The 19,425-nt window shown below is 49.7% G+C and overlaps 1 protein-coding gene across 14 annotated transcripts in view; it reads left to right on the top strand.

The window, feature by feature from the left end:
• The window catches only part of abcc9 (ATP-binding cassette, sub-family C (CFTR/MRP), member 9), a 72,111-nt gene that overhangs the window by 51,730 nt on the left and 956 nt on the right, over positions 1-19,425 (top strand). For 5 of the 14 annotated variants that reach the window (XM_086021959.1, XM_086021956.1, XM_086021957.1 and 2 more), the window contains 40 exons: positions 599-651; positions 1,543-1,711; positions 2,609-2,750; positions 2,837-2,958; positions 3,182-3,348; positions 4,178-4,279; positions 4,345-4,485; positions 4,597-4,818; positions 5,910-6,074; positions 6,191-6,346; positions 6,917-7,051; positions 7,132-7,294; positions 7,381-7,421; positions 7,729-7,871; positions 7,954-8,062; positions 8,164-8,271; positions 10,307-10,379; positions 10,803-10,908; positions 11,059-11,097; positions 11,917-12,018; positions 12,130-12,214; positions 12,291-12,371; positions 12,781-12,918; positions 13,090-13,215; positions 13,308-13,407; positions 13,473-13,546; positions 13,623-13,817; positions 13,976-14,127; positions 14,202-14,271; positions 14,337-14,494; positions 15,167-15,259; positions 15,569-15,671; positions 15,845-15,958; positions 16,035-16,155; positions 16,287-16,417; positions 16,630-16,708; positions 17,395-17,503; positions 17,851-17,954; positions 18,086-18,219; positions 18,414-18,476. In XM_086021959.1, the coding sequence (XP_085878085.1) occupies positions 1,564-1,711; positions 2,609-2,750; positions 2,837-2,958; positions 3,182-3,348; positions 4,178-4,279; positions 4,345-4,485; positions 4,597-4,818; positions 5,910-6,074; positions 6,191-6,346; positions 6,917-7,051; positions 7,132-7,294; positions 7,381-7,421; positions 7,729-7,871; positions 7,954-8,062; positions 8,164-8,271; positions 10,307-10,379; positions 10,803-10,908; positions 11,059-11,097; positions 11,917-12,018; positions 12,130-12,214; positions 12,291-12,371; positions 12,781-12,918; positions 13,090-13,215; positions 13,308-13,407; positions 13,473-13,546; positions 13,623-13,817; positions 13,976-14,127; positions 14,202-14,271; positions 14,337-14,494; positions 15,167-15,259; positions 15,569-15,671; positions 15,845-15,958; positions 16,035-16,155; positions 16,287-16,417; positions 16,630-16,708; positions 17,395-17,503; positions 17,851-17,954; positions 18,086-18,219; positions 18,414-18,476 (4,614 nt within the window). In that variant the 5' untranslated portion in view covers positions 599-651; positions 1,543-1,563. Of the gene's footprint in view, positions 1-598; positions 652-1,542; positions 1,712-2,608; positions 2,751-2,836; positions 2,959-3,181; positions 3,349-4,177; positions 4,280-4,344; positions 4,486-4,596; positions 4,819-5,909; positions 6,075-6,190; positions 6,347-6,916; positions 7,052-7,131; positions 7,295-7,380; positions 7,422-7,728; positions 7,872-7,953; positions 8,063-8,163; positions 8,272-10,306; positions 10,380-10,802; positions 10,909-11,058; positions 11,098-11,916; positions 12,019-12,129; positions 12,215-12,290; positions 12,372-12,780; positions 12,919-13,089; positions 13,216-13,307; positions 13,408-13,472; positions 13,547-13,622; positions 13,818-13,975; positions 14,128-14,201; positions 14,272-14,336; positions 14,495-15,166; positions 15,260-15,568; positions 15,672-15,844; positions 15,959-16,034; positions 16,156-16,286; positions 16,418-16,629; positions 16,709-17,394; positions 17,504-17,850; positions 17,955-18,085; positions 18,220-18,413; positions 18,477-18,966; positions 19,247-19,425 lie in introns of those variants that run through there. The other 9 variants (XM_086021961.1, XM_086021958.1, XM_086021967.1 and 6 more) reach the window with 9 other exon arrangements.

The raw sequence follows: 19,425 nt of genomic DNA, 5'->3' as shown, positions 1-19,425 counted from the left end.
GTGAATGTGCAGGGACATAATTCAGTGTTAGTGCTCACACGCACTCCTGAAGTGTATTTTTGGGCGACGTGTGAGAGGATCATTTAAAAGTATGATATGTTCACGGGTTCAAACGTGCGTGTAGAGCATTTTAGTATAGTGTGAGAGCGTTTTAGATGTGTTTTGTGAGCACAAAAATATCAGTGGCGTGAGAGAGCGTTTCGGGTGAGTGAGCAAAAATAAAATTCGGTGGTGTGTGTGAAAGCCTTTCAATTGTGCGTGTTAGAATGTGTGAGAGGTAGTCCTAAATCATGTCGTTGCAGCCTCTCATACATACTTGTGGAAAACATGTACATGTCATTTCATCGCTTTTGCCTGGTTTGATTGTTTTAAATGGTTGTGTTTTTTTGGGGGGGGGTGGTAACTTGAAAGACTTTTATTTTGAAGGAAGCCGGAGGGAGTGTGTGTGCATTCTGTTTAACAAACGCGCGTCGTCAGAATGCGAAGCAGCTGATCCTGGCGCGCGTCTAAAAATAATCAACTTTTCTCTCCCCGGACAGCTCGCACCACCATATCTTTTTCTCCTTTTTATCAACCATATTTTTCATTTTTCCTTCAGCAGGAATAAAAATGCGCCCGTGAGGATTACGGGATTTCACTCATCTTGTTGAGGTAAACCAACTTTTAATTTCCACTTTTCTGATCTGAAAATGTCAAGCCTTTACTCATGAGTCGCGTGTGTGCGTTATCGTGACATTTCCCCGTAACCGTGACGTAATTGTCAACATGACGTCATTGATGGCCAATTAAAATGAGTGTACTATGTTTGGCACATTTGAAGTGCGTGTAGATATTTGTGTCACGTATGGAGGAGGGTGTCAAGTGTCTTTAACGCTCACTTTCCGCTTGACAAAAAGTCAACACTGTACTATGAAGGGACTACATTTTTAATTGTATTTTATTATGACATGGTTACGTGTCAATAGTGGGAAGTTGAATGGTAAAATGTTGGGACAAACTAGTAACCAGCCGACAAAGCCTAAAACAAGTATGGCCACCACTGGCAACTGGAAGCCACACAGTATATGTTTGGGGACTTGTCAGCTAGACATTTATAGAAGCTTATTTTGATTAGTACATGTTGAAGGCTCTTCTTGGTTCTGGTCTAGCAAATGTTGAATGGTCGAGTACACATTTAACAGTCTATTTGGTTTTTCGTCTCGTACATGTTACATCTTGGTTCTCTTCTAGCGCGTGTTGTCGTCTAGTTAGTGCGTTTTGAATGGTTTAGCACACGTTGAATTATCTTCTTGGGCCTAGTCTCGTGCATGTTGAATGGTTCACACATGTTGAGTCCGTGATTAGTAGACGTTGAGTGGTCGATTTAGTTCTGGTCTAGCGCTGGACTAGTACACCGAATGGTTTTCTTGCTTCTGTTCACGTTAAATGGTTTTGTCGGGACTAGTAGATGTTGAATGGTCTTCTACACGTCTAATCATCTTCTTCGTTCTGGTTTAGCACGTGTTGAACGGTCGGGTACGCATGTAACGGTGTCGTTGTCAGACGGGGTAAAGCGGCGCCGCCATGGCCTTGTCGTTTTGCGGCAACGAGAAGAACAGGAGCGGCTACAGTGTGGACGATGGCATGCTGAACAACGGCTGTTTCGTGGACGCCCTCAACTTGGTGCCCCATGTCTTCCTGCTCTTCATCACCTTCCCCATCCTGTTCATAGGTGAGAACATTCAGCAGTTTAAAATTCACCGCCAAACCAAACCGAAAACTAAGCCAATTCTGCTTTGCGTAGTTACAACCATCGCACAGCTTTGCCTTCTGCTAGCTCAATGCTAACACACAATGTAAAACGTCATGGACGGGCTAATAAATAGCGTCAATAGTCACAGTGTTGTAGCCCTTTAAGCAACGGACATTTGAAGACAAACGTTGCACCGATACAGACAATAGAACAGTGAAGCACGAGGTCGTGACCCTTATCAGCGCACAGAAAAGACTGATGGCCACGGTGACAATCTGACTTGCCTCAGCTTCACTGCTAATCAATACCAAGGGGTGCCTCAAGGTTAGCGGCGACTAAAATAGCAACAGGACTCTCAGACGTATTTTCTTTATCCTCTGCAATGATTAATATTATTGCACTTTACTGAGTCATGTACAATAGTTTGTACAGTAAGTCTTCATTTACGTCTTCAAGACTGTAATGTACTGCCCTCTGGTGGCCAAGTTGGGCACACCAGAAGGAGTCGTAATGAATTTGTTGTGGAGAGTATGGTCATGGAATAACTCTCAAGGCACCGCCACTGTATCAAAACACAAGTAAAATCTCCATTTTGGATGGGTGTCTGCTTCCGACAGAAAAAAGTTGGTTTATTTCGGAATAAGGTATAAACAGTAAGTGTGTTTTTTAATGGCCTATCTGTATTGAACACCTATTCTCAGGTTTTATTTGTCTTTGCATCGGAAGGAAATTCCAAGCGACTGGCCTTTATGCCGCCGGTCCCTCGAGACTCCCAGCCGATTCTGTGTCGATAATGAAAAAGGCCCCCCGAGGACCAGTGTGGTCACTGATGTGTGTGTGTGTGTGTGTGTGTGTGTGTGCGTGTGCGTGTGCCAGGATGGGGCAGTCAGAGCTCCAAGGTGCAAATCCATCACAACACGTGGCTGCACTTCCCGGGACACAACCTGAGGTGGATTCTCACCTTCTCGCTGCTCTTCGTTCACGTCTGCGAGTTCGCCGAGGGCGTTGTGTCCAACAAGTGAGCCCCCGCGCAACCCCCGAGAGGCGTGTTTCCACGTGGGGCAGCGGTAAATGATCGCACGTTGTGTTTGCGCCTCACTGTAGGATGATGGACACCAACCACCTGCACCTCTTCATGCCAGCCTTCATGGGATTCGTGGCGGCCACCACGTCGGTGGTCTACTACCACAACATTGAGACCTCCAACTTCCCCAAACTTCTTCTCGGTGAGCTCCGCGTGACGTAGAAAGAAACGTTTTACCCTGCACTTGAATTCATCGGGAAATAAAACTGCACTTGAATAAGGATTCCATTCAAACCTATTGCCCGCATTGTAGGGGTCGAATAGAAATCGTACGTAAATATATTTGAACAAGTTGCGAAATTTGCTGCTGCCATCTAGCGGTGGGGGTCCAAAGCGCACTCTAATTTTAGCTTGGTTGCGCACAGTGCTGTTCATCTACTGGGTGCTGGCCTTCATCACCAAGTCCATCAAGCTGTGGAAGTTCGCCGTGTACAACGTGAACCTGTGCCATCTGAGATTCTGCATCACAATGCTGCTGGTGCTTCTCTACGGACTGCTCATGGCCGTCGAGATCAACGTGATCAGGATCAGGGTGCGTATCGCCCGCGCTGGAAATCCGGGTCCGTCCATACCAAACGATCAACGCAAGACAGGGGCGGAGCCAGAGCGGGGTTAATGGGCGGGCCTGGAAAAACCGGGGCGGCCCTGACTATTTCTCTCACTGAGCACAATCCGTATATTCAAATAAAGTGACAACCCGAATAATATGAAGTTCAGATCTTCCTGAGACAACCACAACTATGCCATTCTTAATATTCAATAAAATAAAAAAAAAAGCACGACGACGCACAACAATAATTGAACAAGAATTTACCAAAAATTTAAAAGTATGTATTTTTTCATGAATCTTAATGGGTGGGCAACCTGTCGATCTGGGTGGGCCACCCGTGGCTCCGCCCCTGATACAAGATAGTGTCGTCAATGCAGTAAAATTGATTCTTCAGTAGCCATTCCATCAATATATGTAAGTTATAAGAAATCATTCATGACATGGGCTTCAAAATAAACCCATCAAAATCCTTCTTAGGTTCAATATGATGGCAACGGGCGTCGGTGGACGTAAATGTAAGGTGGAAACGAGCACGATGGTTTAAAATGGGACCACTTTGCATCAATGTAAATGTAATACATTTCAGTTTGTGAATGCCGAATGCAATATTCCGTCAAAACGATCCATTATTTGGAGGTAGCCCATGTGCGGTGGCCATAAAAATCTTTTCAGACCTAACGATCTTTAAATTGAGGGATTTCGGAAGGGGGTTTGGTTTACAGCCATCCAACCTTGTTGGTTAGACTGAAGGATGCCAGTTTTTTTAACGTTGCGGGTTTTAATGTGAGTTCTTATTGACTTGTCCCTGCAGAAGTATGTCTTCTTTGCCAACCCTCAGAAGGTGAAGCCCCCCGAAGACTTGCAGGATCTCGGGGTGCGCTTCCTGCAGCCCTTCGTCAACTTGCTCTCGAAGGTAAGAGGTCGCTGCTAGCCCATTTTAATCCAAGCTCAAGCTTGGCCTGGCTCCTCTGTTGCCAGGCGACGTATTGGTGGATGAACCCGCTGATTATCGGTGCCCACAAGAGGCCCATCGAGTTGAAGAAGATCGGCAAGCTGCCCATCGCCATGCGAGCGCTGACTAACTACTTGCGACTCAAAGACGCCTACGAGGACCAGAGGGTGAGTTCTGCTCTTAAGAAGCAAAATGTAGACTACGGAGTGCAAGAAATGTACTTGTGGAAAAAAAAAAAGCGTGGAATCTGACCCTAAAAAGTCACACCTATGGTCAAGAAGGGACCGGCCGCTTTTCTACCGCAGACGGCCGAGAACCCGGAGCGGGCGCCGTCCATCTGGCGCTCCATGTACCGGGCGTTCGGGCGACCCATCCTGCTCAGCAGCACCTTCCGCTACCTGGCTGACCTGCTGGGCTTCGCCGGGCCGCTCTGCATCTCGGGCATCGTCAACAACCTGACGCTGGAGGAAGGAGGGGGCTCCGCTTCCGACAAGATAAGGGTGAGTCTGTCCTAATGCAACCGCACTCTTGAATGACTACGGCGCACGAGTCGCGCAACTGTCTTCCTCTACCGTATGACATTTCTGCATACGAGAAGAACAACTTGCGTGAACCCAACCAGTGACAAAAAGTGTCTCACCGTAAACCATCGGAAATGTAAATGTACTTCGTTTGTCCAGCAGATGGTGCTACTCTTTCCTATTCAAAGCCTGCAGCAACATTTGAGTTGTCTGCAAGGGTGCCTTGCGACTGAAAGGGTGTGAAGTGTGTGCTGGTACTGAGGTCTGATTGACTGATTTGCTCATAAAAGGTTAGAATCCCCGAAGGTGGATTTGTTAAAGGTGGAAAAATCTGAATGTGTAATATTTTTGTTTTTGGGAAGGTGTCGATGTTTTTGTGCTCGCGCTCGTAGGCCAAGACACACCGCTTAGCCTGTTTGCACAAGTTGATTTTATTAGCGCAAATTAGTGTTAACGCCGCGAGATGGCTCGCTGGGTGGTCCCGCCGACCAATCAATGACTCACTGGGAAAATATTTGACCCTTGCTTGTGTTGGGAGCGGTGGACAAGTGGTTAGCACGTTTGCCTCGCAGTGCTGAGGTTCAGTTTAGTATCTGAGTTTTGGACATTCCTGTGTGGAGGTTGCTTTTTGTCTATCTGTGATCCGTCGGTGACTGGCGACCAGTCCGTTGTTTGTCCATATGTGTCCTACCATTGCCTGGCGACCGGTCGGACCAAGGGCGCGCAGGGGGTCCGGCGTGGACTCCGCTGAAGGTCACCGTGTTGACAAGGACCCGCCGAGTGGTCGCTTGTTGTCACAGCTGAGCGGCAGATGTCGCTCCACTGGCGGCAATGGCGCGAAGCGATCGGGAATGACGTGGGAAACTCCTCACGCGCTTCGCAGCTTCAATTGAGAGAATGAGACACAACATTAGGTACACCTGCAGTAGGCCTCCTTTTGGGCCTGGAAGGGACGACTGCAATTTCGGGTCACTTGATAAACAAACACATCGCGTTCCAAGCGCGGCCACGGAAGGAATTGAACTCGCAAGTTAACGTATGCCTCGTGTGCGCGGTGCGTGTCGTTGCAGCAGAAGTACTTTGGCGTCCACTTCATGCTGTCAACCGAGCTGCTCCAGAACACGTCGGTTCTTGCCGTCTTGCTCTTTCTGGCGCTGGTGCTGCAGAGGACCTTCCTGCAGGCGTCCTACTACGTCACCATAGAAACCGGCATCAACCTACGCGGAGCCCTGCTGGTGAGGCGCTGGACGCCAGGATGTCTGTATATGTGCAAAAACGGATGATGTTGTTTGTGGCGTGCCACTGGGCTCACTACTCAGCCCCCATTTGAATATTTTCTTCCTCCACCCAGGCGATGATTTACAACAAGATCCTGCGTCTGTCCACGTCCAACATGTCCATGGGCGAGATGACGCTGGGTCAGATCAACAACCTGGTGGCCATAGAGACCAATCAGCTCATGTGGTTTCTCTTCCTATGTCCTAACCTGTGGGCCATGCCTGTGCAGGTATCATCACCAGGGGTTACAAAAATAATAACAAACAGACCCCGAAGCCAGTTAGCTATGTGAAATTTGGTAGACGTGCATATCGTCAACAGACCCACAAAAAAATGTCCAAAAAATCACGCCCAAAAACAGAGAGCAAGTCAGCCATTTTGCTTTGAAGTGGGCCAGTTCCAGGGATCCTTGCCTCCTGGAATTGCTTTTCAAAATTCAGCCCCTGCACCGTGTTTGAAATTGAGCAGAACCAAACAAAAGTCTCAAGAAGTCGTGCTCCAAAAGACACTGGCAGTCAGCCATCTTGCTTTGAAGCATCCACTTCCAGGGATCCTGCCCCCATGGAATTGTTTTTGAACATTGAGCACCCGCAGCCCCTTTTATTTAGCGACGTGAAATTTGCTATACAAGGCTGTCATGAGCAGAGCCACAAGAAAATCTCGAGAGGCCATTCTCAAAACTACACAGCAATTCGACTATTGCCAGGTCACCTTTAACAGCAAGCTATTATTACCAGGTCATCATCATGCTGCCAAAAGGTGAACCTTGTGTTGTTGTTTTTTTTTTTTCTCCCCCCAGATCGTGATGGGAGTCATTCTCCTCTACTACCTGCAGGGCTGGAGTGCCTTAGTCGGAGCGTCTGTCATTGTTCTTCTGGCACCGTTTCAGTACGTCATTGCCACCAAGCTGGCCAACATGCAGAAGAGCACCCTGGTGAGCGTCACGGGGGTCCCCCCCACCCCCCCCCCGCCCCCAGTCTGAACGTGCGACCCACGGACAGTTGTGTCTTGCAGGAGCACTCCACCGATCGCCTGAAGAAGACCTCAGAGATCTTGAAGGGCATCAAGCTGCTGAAGCTGTACGCTTGGGAGAACATCTTCTGCCACAGTGTGGAAGAGACGCGAGGCAAAGAGCTGACCAGCCTCAAGACCTTCGCCTTCTACACGTCCATGTCCAGTGAGAAGACAGTCGGAAACAAACGAGGCCGATGTTGTTGTTGGAATGCCCTTACGACTATCTGACGATCTTCTGTCCCTGTGCAGTCTTCATGAATGCCGCCATTCCTATCGCTGCTGTCCTGGCGGTAAGCTCGTCTGGGGTGCCGGGAAATAATTTGCAACAAATTATTATCTGGTATCGGAACGATTGTGATGGTTGGTGAGGGCAAAAATTCCTTATGGCGTTAAAATAACACAGCATTTGATTTTTAAAAAAAAAAAGGAAAAGAAAACAATTGCAGTACACCAGAAGTTAAATCAGGTGGAGGCACTGTGATGGTCTTAGGCTGCTTCGCTTCTAAGACCCGGACGACTTGCTTTGAATAATAGAACACGATGAACCCAGATTGTTTGAGAACCTGTCTTCTAATGGCCCGGTCCACCTCCTTGCAGACTTTTGTCATGCATTACTTCATCACCAAAACCAGTCCTAGTCCCGCGGAGGCCTTCGCCACACTGGCGCTCTTCAACATCCTGGTCACGCCACTCTTCCTGCTCTCCACCGTCGTCAGGTTCGCCGTCAAGGCGCTCATCAGGTGCTGTGCGAAAGGCCTGGGCGACTCTTTGCGATTGATGGAACGCTTTCACTGCATCGTATATTTCCTATGTTTGCCCCAGTGTCCAGAAGCTGGGCGAGTTCCTCCAGAGCGACGAGATCGGGGACGACGGCTGGAGGAATGGAGACATGTCGGTTCCCTCGGAGGCAGCCAAGAAGCACCCTGGAGCGGTGAGCGCTCCCACCTTGCGTCAACATCTCCTGATCAACCGCTGAAAATGAGCCGCGTGAAGCCAACCGGCCGTCTCGTCTTTGTCTTCCGGCCGGTGAAGACCAAAGCCATCAACCGGAAGCAGCCTCTGCGCTACCAGATGGACAACTACGAGCAGCCGTCCAGGCGGCAGATGAGACCCAGTGAGACGGAGGATGTGGCTGTCAAGGTCAGTTGCTGGAAAACTTTGTCTTGTATCACTGCTGATGTCACGGAATTAATCTTGACAAAAAAAAAACAAAAAAACATTGGCATTGACAACATACAAGTTGTCATTTGAAACACTTGATTTTGGTCAGGTTTTTACGAATTTCACCAGATTTTATTTTGTCAAGGTCTGGAGTAATTTCAGTTTTGGTCAGACTTGAGGTAATCAACCAAGGAGAGAGTTATTAAGTGCATCATATGTTGCCTTCAAGAACATTACGGAAATCACGCACACCATGAGCTGGTGGAGGTGTTGACTTTGTATGCGGGAGCTTCTTCTTCTTATTTGTGTTTGACGTTCTGAAGACGTCAAGCTCAGCTCATCAGCAGCTGTTTGTTATCACGGCGAGCGAGCGAGCACGTGACTTCTCAGGAAGTGGACGATTCACACGAGAACGTCGTGCCCCGAGAGCGGCCTCACTTAAGGCGACTCTTCCTGCCGCGTCCCCGCGGGGCGATGGCCCGCTCATTAGACCGATGGGGGGGAGGGGGGGGGGGGTGAATGCGGGATGGGGGGTCGGCTGACTTGGAACTTGACAGACGTGATGGAGTCTGCCTCCCGGTTTGAAAACGCTCGCTTTTCCAGCTCGGTCCCCGGGGTATTAAACAGGGTCGAGGTCAACTGCACTGGGAAAAGTCCGTTCGCTGACCATTTTTTCGCGGCGCTGCTGTCACTTCCCGTTCTTGCGTTTGACATTTGATGGTCCAGAACTTGGCCTCGTTAATTTTTTGCGACACTTCCTTTGCTGTTTATCCGGTCTCCCATTCCTCCCACCTCCTATTCCCGTTCCTGACTCCTCTTGGACCTAGAGGTGGGAGGAGTCTTAATTCAGTCTCAAGTCTTAACTGTCAAGTCTCATGTTACTGTGGAAAAAAACCAAGCAAGTGAAGTGAAGTGGAGTCCTCCACTAAACGTATTAATTTACTCACTCAAACAACTAAACAAATTTGCCTGTGAAATGTGTTAACTCAATGCTAACTAACACACCACGGAAAACGGCGTTAGATATGCTAACGATTAGCATCGAGGGTCACGGTGTTATAATTAGATTTTTCGCCACACGTCAAGTGACGATATCACAATACACACTGGCATATATTCTTTATCCTCTGTGAAAAACGTATGGACAATAAATTGAAGCAAAAAGCGCAAACTGTGTGATTGTTTACATTCTTCTGAATTATATTATTACAAGAAAGAGTGATATTTCCCTGATTAAAAATGTGTTCTAATTATTTTTTTTGTTTGGAACAATAATTTGCGCTTTCAGTTACGAGTGGAGAAATGAAACAAATCAAGCTTGTCAATTAAGTCACCACTCCGTATTTTCTAATGAGCCACTTCATATCACTTCATATCTTCATATCTGTACTTGTGACAAATAACACACAATCTTGAAAATGCAGGTTACTATTATTATTTTTTTTTTAGTAGTTCAAGTCGAGTCGTTCATCAGTTGTAGGCAAGCAAGATCCAAGTCCTAAAATTGACCACCTAAGTCATGTGACTGGCATTTGGGTTCTCCAGTCACGTCCAAAATGGATGGTCAGAAGTCTTTGGCTAAGTTCCACACAACTGTACGCCATTGAATGTGAGCTGTGTCGGAGCAATGTGGCGCTTTAGTTCCGGAAGGCTCTCACGACCCGAGATGCTCCAGTGGAGATGCGCGCTTGGGTCGACGTCGTGCTGAGAAGGACGCTGGGGGGAAGCGAGCGGGGGTCGCTCCGATAAAATAAACTTAACGGGAACAAATAAACCAAACAGAGGACAGGAATGCGACCGCCGGGAAGCGACGTGCCAGATCATCAGACGGGCGGGAATCCAGTCCGTTTTGGGCAGGGTTGGCCGTGGCGGATTGCAGGCCAGGTGGGACAGAGTTGAATACAACTGGAAAAAGCTTTTATGACAAACGGGCAATAAAAAAGAGCAAATGCATCATTCGCTCACAGTCAAACAGATGGCGACCATGTATTTATCTTTTCTGGGCTATGTTCAGGTGAGCAAAGGATGCTTCACCTGGGGAAGCAACCTCTCCACGCTGACCGATATCAACATCCGCATCCCGACAGGTGAGGATCATGAAACCGAGGTTTCAAGGTCAGTGTTTGCCAACCTTGAGGCAACCACGAGCAAAAATGTCATGAACACAGAAATGATGATAATTTCATTCAGAAATCGTTACTTCCATCACGAGCTTCTAGCTAGCTACAAGCTATCTTACCTCTAACATTAAATCTAAGGAAGACCAACATTAGCGTGCGGCTTTTCCCAAGTTAGCTTCAACCTTAGCGTTCCACGTTGCCTCCAATGTTACTTTCTAACATTGAATTCTGAAGTTATCATTTCCAACGTTAGATTCCGATGCTGCCTTCTGAATTCGGCTTCAAATGATAGCTCTGACGTGAGAGTCAAGGAAGACCAGTGTTGGCTTTTGACACGAGCTTCCAAAAGGAGTTTACCGCTGAGCTTTGATTCTAAACCTGCGCTTTCAGGCCAGCTGACCATGATTGTGGGCCAGGTGGGCTGCGGGAAGTCGTCGCTACTGCTGGCCATGCTGGGCGAGATGCAGAGCACCAGCGGCCGCGTCCACTGGAGCAAGTAAGTCAGCATCGCGAGCCATGCGAGCCAGATGATGTGCACGCTCGCCTGTTTTTAGCCGGAGACGGAGCGTTCCTGTTTTTGGGCTTTTTGCACGTGAGCGCGCATTAACACCAGCTTCTGACTTCCTTGCCTTCTCTGCCGCGTTAGGCCACCTGATAGCGAGACGTTCTACCAGGGGACGTTCAGGTACTTTCCTCCCTCGGGAACACCCATCATCATCTCATCCCATCCCCGCGACTCCTAAAGTGATCGCTATGACCTCCGTGCGGGCTCCAAAGGGAACCTAATTATCAATGACGGCACTGCTTCCACGGCGACTCCTAGTTTTTAAAGCCATAAACAGTTTAGCTGTCACCATGGAAACGCAGCGAATGGCTTCTTCTGAGGTTTTGTGTTCCCATATCCCCCCCAAAACGCGTTGGCTTCATTGAAGACTCTAAATCGTCCGTCGTTGAGTGCGAATGCTTGTTTGTCCTGCGATTGGCAAGCGGCCAGTCCTCTCACGTAGCATGTTAGCACATGTTGTTAGCTCACGCCAAAGTGCGGCCTTTGACAGCCACCCGGAGGCGGCAGACGACGGGGTCGGTGACCACGCCGTAAGGTAGCAGACAGACTTCCTGTGACAACATCGGCACCGACCGCCACCCCACCTTTGCTATCGTGTTTTTGCTCCATTTCCATCAACGTGACACACAGTGTCTGTAAAGTTTGAGACTTTGTGGACACAGTCTACTATTTTCCCCACCATTTGTGAACTCATCATCACCTCCTTGTCTTTTCAGCGCGATTATATCCTTGAAGCTAATTAACCGATTATCATGAAATCCAGTCTGGGAGAAAAGTTCCAGCGCCGTGGTTTGTGGCGTTGCTTCTCACGCCATCAAGCCGCCGTCTTCTTGCCGTTGGCGTTGATGTTTGGACGCGAAAAAGAAAGGGTTCCTCTCTTCAAAGCGTCATTGTCCTCCCTTCTGACGGTGACCTCTGTTTCCCATCGTGCACCCGCAGCAAGAACAGGTACTCGGTGGCCTACGCCACCCAAAGGTCCTGGCTGCTCAACGCCACCGTGGAGGACAACATTACCTTCGGGAGCCCCTTCAACAAGCAGAGGTGCGCCTCGGCCGTCTCGTCAAGTCAGGCCAAGTCAAGTCAAGTCCAGAAATGGATTTGTTGTTTATTTTGGGAAACATTCTCATTTTTTACGCTGTGTGTTTGTTTCAGGTACAAGACGGTGATCGACGCTTGCTCCCTCCAATTGGACATCGACCTGCTACCTTTCGGGGACCAAACAGAGATCGGAGAACGAGTAAGCCTTGGGTTTGGTCGAGTGCTGGTTTGCTAATAGGTCGCTGCATTTTGTTGACGGTACGCTTTCTGGCCAGGGCATCAATCTGAGTGGCGGGCAGCGTCAGAGGATCTGTGTTGCTCGAGCGCTCTACCAGAACACCAACATCGTCTTCCTGGTCAGCACAAACGGACGCAAATGCATCAAGCGTTGCTAAGTAACTCAATCAACGAACGTAATCGCATTAGATGAATTAGATGCGTCAGAAGGAAGCGACGCCCTTTTGCTGGACAGACAACGTGTTTGCGCGCTCGCATCATTTTCCCGCCACCGTGGCGACGTCAGCTCCAGTTGCGCGGATTCCGATCCGCTGAAGGAGATGTTGTTTGTCGTGTCATTTTGGCTGGGAAAAGGGCAGCGAGGTTAAGTGGTGACGACGGCCGTCTGATGACAGAGGGATACGTTTGGGGGAGTCGTGGAAAAAATGGCTCGTTCTGACGGCGCCAAGCATACGCTTGCCCCCAAATGTTTTTCAAAGACGTAAGACTGATGACAACTCAGGCCTGCGCTCGTCCGTGCATCCCTAGGACGATCCCTTCTCCGCACTGGACATCCACCTGAGCGACCACCTGATGCAGGACGGCATCCTCAAGTTCCTGCAGGACGACAAGAGGACGGTGGTTCTTGTCACTCACAAGCTGCAGTACCTCATCCATGCCGACTGGGTCAGTGGCAAGTCCAAGTCCGCCTGAGCAGATCATTCCTTGTGTTTTTCATGCTCCATGTCAAACGAAAATGCATCGGCTGTGTTTTACCTCATTGAGAAATGAATCGGCCCATGTGATCATTTTCAAAATCAAACGTGGCACCTGAGCACAAACCCACCCGCGCTTCAGATCATTGCAATGAAGGACGGCTCTGTGCTGAGGGAAGGAACTCTGAAGGACATCCAGACGCACGACGTGGAGCTCTACGACCACTGGAAGACGCTCATGAACCGGCAGGACCAGGAGCTGGAGAAGGTCGGCGTCGGATGACTTTCCTCCCTCCCTCCCTCCCTCCCTGTCTTCCTTCTTTCTTTCTCTCGGGTCTCTGACAGGTGCTTCTCATGCAGGACATCGAGCAGGACAGCCAAACCACGCTGGAGAGGAAGACCCTCCGACGAGCTTTCTACTCCAGAGAGGCCAAGAATCAAGTGGATGATGAGGATGAAGGTAGGTGGGATGCGCTCTTTGTGATGCTGGCTCTTGATCCTCGATCGCGGTTGTGATCCCTGCAGAGGAGGAGGAGGAGGAGGAAGATGACGACAACTTGTCCACCACCACAAGCAGAAGATCCAAGGTCCCGTGGAAGGTGAGACGATCTTCATCCGAACATGCCGCTCCGCCGGTCTCCATCCAGCGTGACCAGAACAAATTCTTCTTCTCAGGACTGCTGGTGCTACCTATCCTCCGGTGGCTTCTTCATGGTCTTCCTCATGATGTCCTGCAAGCTCCTCAAGCACTCGGTCATCATGGCCATCGACTACTGGTTGGCCATCTGGACCTCCAACCACACCAACCAGACCATGGTGGTGGGACCGGATGGAAATTGCCAGGTCATCGAGGTCAACAGAAGCTCGCAGGTCCGGCGTCGCCGATGTTTTTGTTTCGATAGCTTGGATCATACCTTGGGGCTAATGTATGGATTTATAGGACAGTTCACCACGACGTCTTACGACTGCCGCCCGGAAGTACCTGTGACGTCACGGTTGTCAAACATTCTGAATGTGCGCGTTTGCAGGACTACTTCTACCTGACTGTGTTCATGGTCCTGTGCGCGGCCGGGATCACGCTGTGCCTCATCACTTCGCTCACCGTGGAGTTCTTGGGGCTCTCTGCGGCCACCAACCTACACCACAACCTGCTCAATAAGATCATCCGTGCTCCTCTCAGGTAGTCCCCATCCTATTTTCCAGCAGACTCCAGTCTTTCCGTCAGAGGGGACTGAGTTGTCTGTCTTTCCTCAGGTTTTTCGACATCACTCCCCTGGGGCAGATCCTCAACAGGTTCTCAGCTGATACAAACATCATTGACCAGGTACCCACCTCGTGTTACTTACAGAATGTTGATCCTTTGTGACATTAGTGCTCCTTGTCCTCCAGCACATTCCTCCTACCTTGGAGTCTTTGACACGATCCACCTTGCTTTGCTTGTCCGCCATCGGTGTCATTTCCTCCATCACGCCCTACTTCATCGTCGCCCTGGTGCCCCTGGCTGTGGCCTTCTACTTCATACAGAAGTACTTCCGGGTGGCCTCCAAGTGAGTGCAAACCTGCTTTAAGCCTCACTCACAACCCACCGTCCGCGCGCCTTCTGGTCATCCGCGGTGGAAATTTGGGCAAAACTGCGCTTGATGTATGTGCGACAGCAAATTCTACAGGCCTTGCAATGCATAAGGGACCTGTACTCCTTTTAAACGCCCAACGTAAGTCAGAAGCATGGGTATCTGGGTCTTTCCTGACGGTCCAATGGGTGGTCCTTGTATGAGTGGTGTGCCTCAGGAGTCATGCATAGGTACTCCACGGTTCCTATTTATGCCCCCAAGACACATGTGCACTGTCCATGTCTCACTTTCGTCACCGTCACCATTGTATGGTGTTGCGACGAGACTTTCACACACAAGGAGTGAGGGATTTTTCCATGCTAATCACCAGTGCCGCAAGTATAATAGAAAAAACAGATGACTCACAATTAACGGCGACTGGATTTGCACAGATTCCGCGCATCACTTGGCGGAAGTCATTTGTGCATCCTGAACCGACAAGCGCTTTCCCTGCACTCTTTACTTACGGAATCATCACAACCGTGCGGCTACGAAACTTTGGGCTGTGAGTGAGGCTTTTGATGTCTTCAAACGGGTGTCGGACGCATTCACAGGAATGCTGCTCATGTGGACGCATTCTTCAGTTCTTCTACTCCCCACCCCCACCAGAGACCTCCAGGACCTGGATGACTCCACGCAACTTCCTCTGCTGTGTCACTTCTCCGAGACGGCTGAAGGGCTCACCACCATCAGAGCCTTTAGGTACCGTGCAGTGATTTATTGAAGCCAAACAAACACAAAGAGGCCTTCCGGAGTGCTTTAGTTTTTCTTTCCCATCCCATTATGATCCGACAATCAGCAGCTCTCACGCTTTTCCTCCACATCGTCCCCATGAGGACCTCCGACCCGCACACACATTTGCAGGCACACACGGCAAACTTCCTGCCACCATTATCTGCTGGTTGCCATCCAGAGGAGTCTGGTTTGGGAAGCGGCGGTTAGCGCCGCACGGCCGCAATCACCGTGAGGATGATGACGATGATGAATCGACTCGGTTTATTTTGGCTTCAGACACGAGGCCCGCTTCAAGCAGCGTATGCTGGAGTTGACCGACACCAACAACACGGCATACTTGTTCCTCTCGGCCGCCAACCGCTGGCTGGAGGTCCGCACGGTGAGAGAGCCGCCGCCGCTGCGCTGTCTATTAATCGCATCCAAAACGAGAGCTCCAGTAGCTGTCCGTCATCTGAAAGAGTAGGCGAGACGCTTTCAGATGGGTGCTCGATTCTATTTGCATGTTGACAGTGAATCGACGCAGACATCCTGCTGATGTTTTGTCTCTTCCAGGACTACCTCGGTGCCGTCATTGTGCTAGCTGCGGCCGGCGCGTCCATTTGGGGTTTAAAGTGCGGTCAACCATCTGGAGGTCTGGTGGGCTTGGCGCTCACGTACGCCCTGACGGTCAGTTTATCGCAGCGTCGTTGGTTTTGACGCCTCGCAACCAAACAGAAAAAACACGCAGTTGGGTTTTGTGCAGGTCACCAACTACTTGAATTGGGTGGTGAGGAACCTGGCCGACTTGGAGGTGCAGATGGCGGCGGTGAAAAAAGTCAACAGCTTCCTCAATACTGAGTCGGAGAACTACGAGGGATCCATGGGTAACTTTAACGTCACAAATCTTCTGGAAGCCATCGTCTTCTTCAAATCTGGGAGAACTCATCTGTATTGCGCACTATTTTTGACCTTGGACCGCCACTGGAATCATTCATTGTCGTTGCCCGCCCTGCAGACTCTTCTCAGGTGCCGGAGACGTGGCCTCAGCATGGAGAGATCAAGATCCAAGACCTGTGCGTGCGCTACGACCCCATGCTCAAACCCGTGCTCAAGCACGTCAATGCCTTCATCCAACCGGGCCAGAAGGTAATTGCACTTTTTCCAGTTTCCTGGATTGTGGCTGCTCATCCAATTTGGCAGCCGTGCTATGGCCCTCACGCAATGAGGAACACTGGCAGATTATCCTTCTCGGGCATGGCCTCTTGAGACTTTTTGTGGCTCCGCTCATTGTAGACATGCCTACCAAATTGCATGTTGCTAAGTGAAACAGCCTCACCTCCGTGCCACCTGCCCTCCAGGTGGGAATCTGCGGCCGCACGGGAAGCGGCAAGTCCTCGCTGTCCTTGGCCTTCTTCAACATGGTGGACATTTTTGAAGGTGAGAGCGGGATCTGCTCTCTCTGTCTCTCTCTCTTTTTTAATCATTCTTTTCTCCTTTTGTGTTTACGTCTCCTCAAAACAAAACTTTCCAAGCTTCCCTTTTTTGGGAAAAGCGGTGTCAAGGCATGAAGGCCGTGCGATATGAGATGATTTTCCTTTCTGCGGGGACGTAAACAGTGGATTTCTTAACATACGTAAACCACTGGCCTTGAATCACTTGTTATTTTAGTGCGACTAACAATGCATGAAAATGTTGTACACTTGGCACACGGAGCACATTCCTCTTGTTCTTTCCCCTCAACAATTTTATTTCCATTTTATGTCTGAGAGGAGCCAGGAAACTTTTTCCCCCTTAAAACGATGTCAATGAGTGTTGACACACTCTATATGGACAAATGGACTGGTCGGGGGTGGCCAGTCCACGTGTTGGTCGCCAGGCAACAACAACGCACATCTCGACAAAAATCCTTCCCGAAAACCGGGCGAACTTCAAATCCGAAGCCTCCAAAGCGCGCGGCAGACATGCTTACCACTTGCTCACCGTGCTGCCACTTTTACATTGGAATGTGTGTGTTTATGGTAGCCTCACACACAAGTGAGTCACTCTTAAGGAGGATTTACCGTGTGGGGTGACTCAAGGAGGACGTCGAGTGACTCCCGACTGTCTCGTTTTTTTTCCTCCAGGAAAGATCGTCATAGACGGGATCGACATCTGCAAACTTCCCTTGCAGACGCTCCGGTCTCGGCTGTCCATCATCCTGCAGGACCCCATCATGTTTAGTGGCTCCATAAGGTACACACACACGGGTACTTCCTGGCTGAAGAGACAACTTCCTGTTTATGTTCCAGCCTGGCTGCTTGATTTAAATTGTCGTCTTTTTTGGGAGTTAACCCGGGGGGCAGCTGCAGTGCCGCCAATCAATCTTTTCCCGGAAAAAGAAGCCTTGGGAGGAGTTTTGTTGAACGGTCGTTTTATTTCCGTTGTTCATATCGGACCACTTAAGCTCGCCAAATATACTTGCCTTTAGTTGTCAAGCGTTGTGACACTTGAAATGATCTCCCTCCGTGTGAGGATGCAATAAGTATGGGAAATAGATACTTTTTACGGCAACCAAAAGCAGACAAAGTGACCTCCCGCAGGTTCAATCTGGATCCGGAGCGGACATGCAATGACGAGCGGCTGTGGGAGGCGCTCGAGATCGCTCAGCTGAAGAACATGGTCAAGGCGCTACCTGGAGGACTCGGTACGGTTGAATATGACTTTGAAAAAGATGCAAATAATATTTGAAAAAGATGCAAATAATAGGCCCGCGACATGCCACGTGCTTAGTCCCACCCCTGCCACTTTCTGATTGGCTTCCGTCCTGTGCTGCAGATGCGGTGGTGACGGAGGGCGGCGAGAACTTCAGTGTGGGTCAGCGGCAGCTCTTCTGTTTGGCTCGGGCGTTTGTGCGCAAGAGCAGCATCCTCATCATGGATGAGGCCACCGCCTCCATCGACATGGCAACGGTGTGTGTGTGCGTGTGTGCTCATGTGTGCGAAGAAGGGCATTTGAGTGAGAAGGATAAAAAAGTTCCTTGGCACCAGAAGGACAGCGACAGGCGCCAATGCACTTTCAGACAGCCAACCGACGGTCGAACATACAAAATGAAAGCACACGCAAAGAGCGGAATTTCATGAATTTTGTTGTTGTATGTGTTCAGGAGAACATCTTACAGAAAGTTGTGATGACGGCATTTGCGGACCGGACAGTCGTCACAATCGCAGTGAGTCTTTGGATTTCTGTGTTGCTTCATTTCTGGTTGGCCTTTATGTCCTTTTCCAACTTCTCCTCATTTCCACAACTTCAAATGTTACAACCTGTATTTTGATTAAAATGCGTTTATTCTTCTTACTTTTTCCTGTCCTGTCCCTTCTTGTCCTATCCTGTCCCGTTCTGTCTGCCATCCTGTCCCATCCCACCTTGTCTTGTTCTATCCCACCCTATCCTGATCTTTCCCACCCTGTGCCTCCCTGTCCCATTCTGTCCTGTCTTATCCCATCCTGTTGCCCTACCCCTTCCTGTCCTGTCCCATTCCGTCCTCTTCTGCCCTATACTACCCTCTCCGATCCCGCCTTGGTCTGTATTCCCTGTCTTCTCCTATCCTTTGCCGTACTGTTCTGTTCTGCCCTATCCTGTCCCATTCTTTCCTAATCTGTGGCATGCTGTCCTGTCTGTCCCATCTTGTCCTATCCTGTGCTGTCCGCTCCCCTCAGCACCGCGTCTCCTCTATCCTGGACGCCGGGCAGGTGCTGGTCTTCTCCTCTGGGATTTTGGTGGAGTGTGACTCGGGTTCCAACCTGCTAGAACAGGAGGAGAGCCTCTTCAGTGTGCTCGTGCGAACGCACAAGTAGAACCGGACCGGACCAGCCCGGCCCACTTGATCTCGACCCCCCAAGCCACCCTTACTCTCTTTCCGTTTCTTCCTGACGTTTCTCTTCTTCTTCTCGCCCCCGGCCGGCCGGGTCCGGGCTGGAGGCCTGGGGCTGGTTCTGGTCCTGGTTCTGCTGGAAACAACCTGGTTGGTACCAAAAAGTACAGAGCTTTTTTTTTTTAACAAATTGAGAACAGGGGTGGGCAGAGGGCAGCTTTGGGGGCATTGCTGCATTCATTATTAGCCCTTATTCCAAAATAGGTGAATTAACATGTTTGTTATTTTTATCTTCATCTATCTC

This window comes from Filicampus tigris, chromosome 22 (assembly GCF_054856515.1).
Source record: "Filicampus tigris isolate MCC_2025a chromosome 22, RoL_Ftig_1.0, whole genome shotgun sequence".
NCBI classification, from domain to species: Eukaryota; Metazoa; Chordata; class Actinopteri; order Syngnathiformes; family Syngnathidae; genus Filicampus; species Filicampus tigris.
This window is presented reverse-complemented; position numbering and strand designations above follow the sequence as displayed.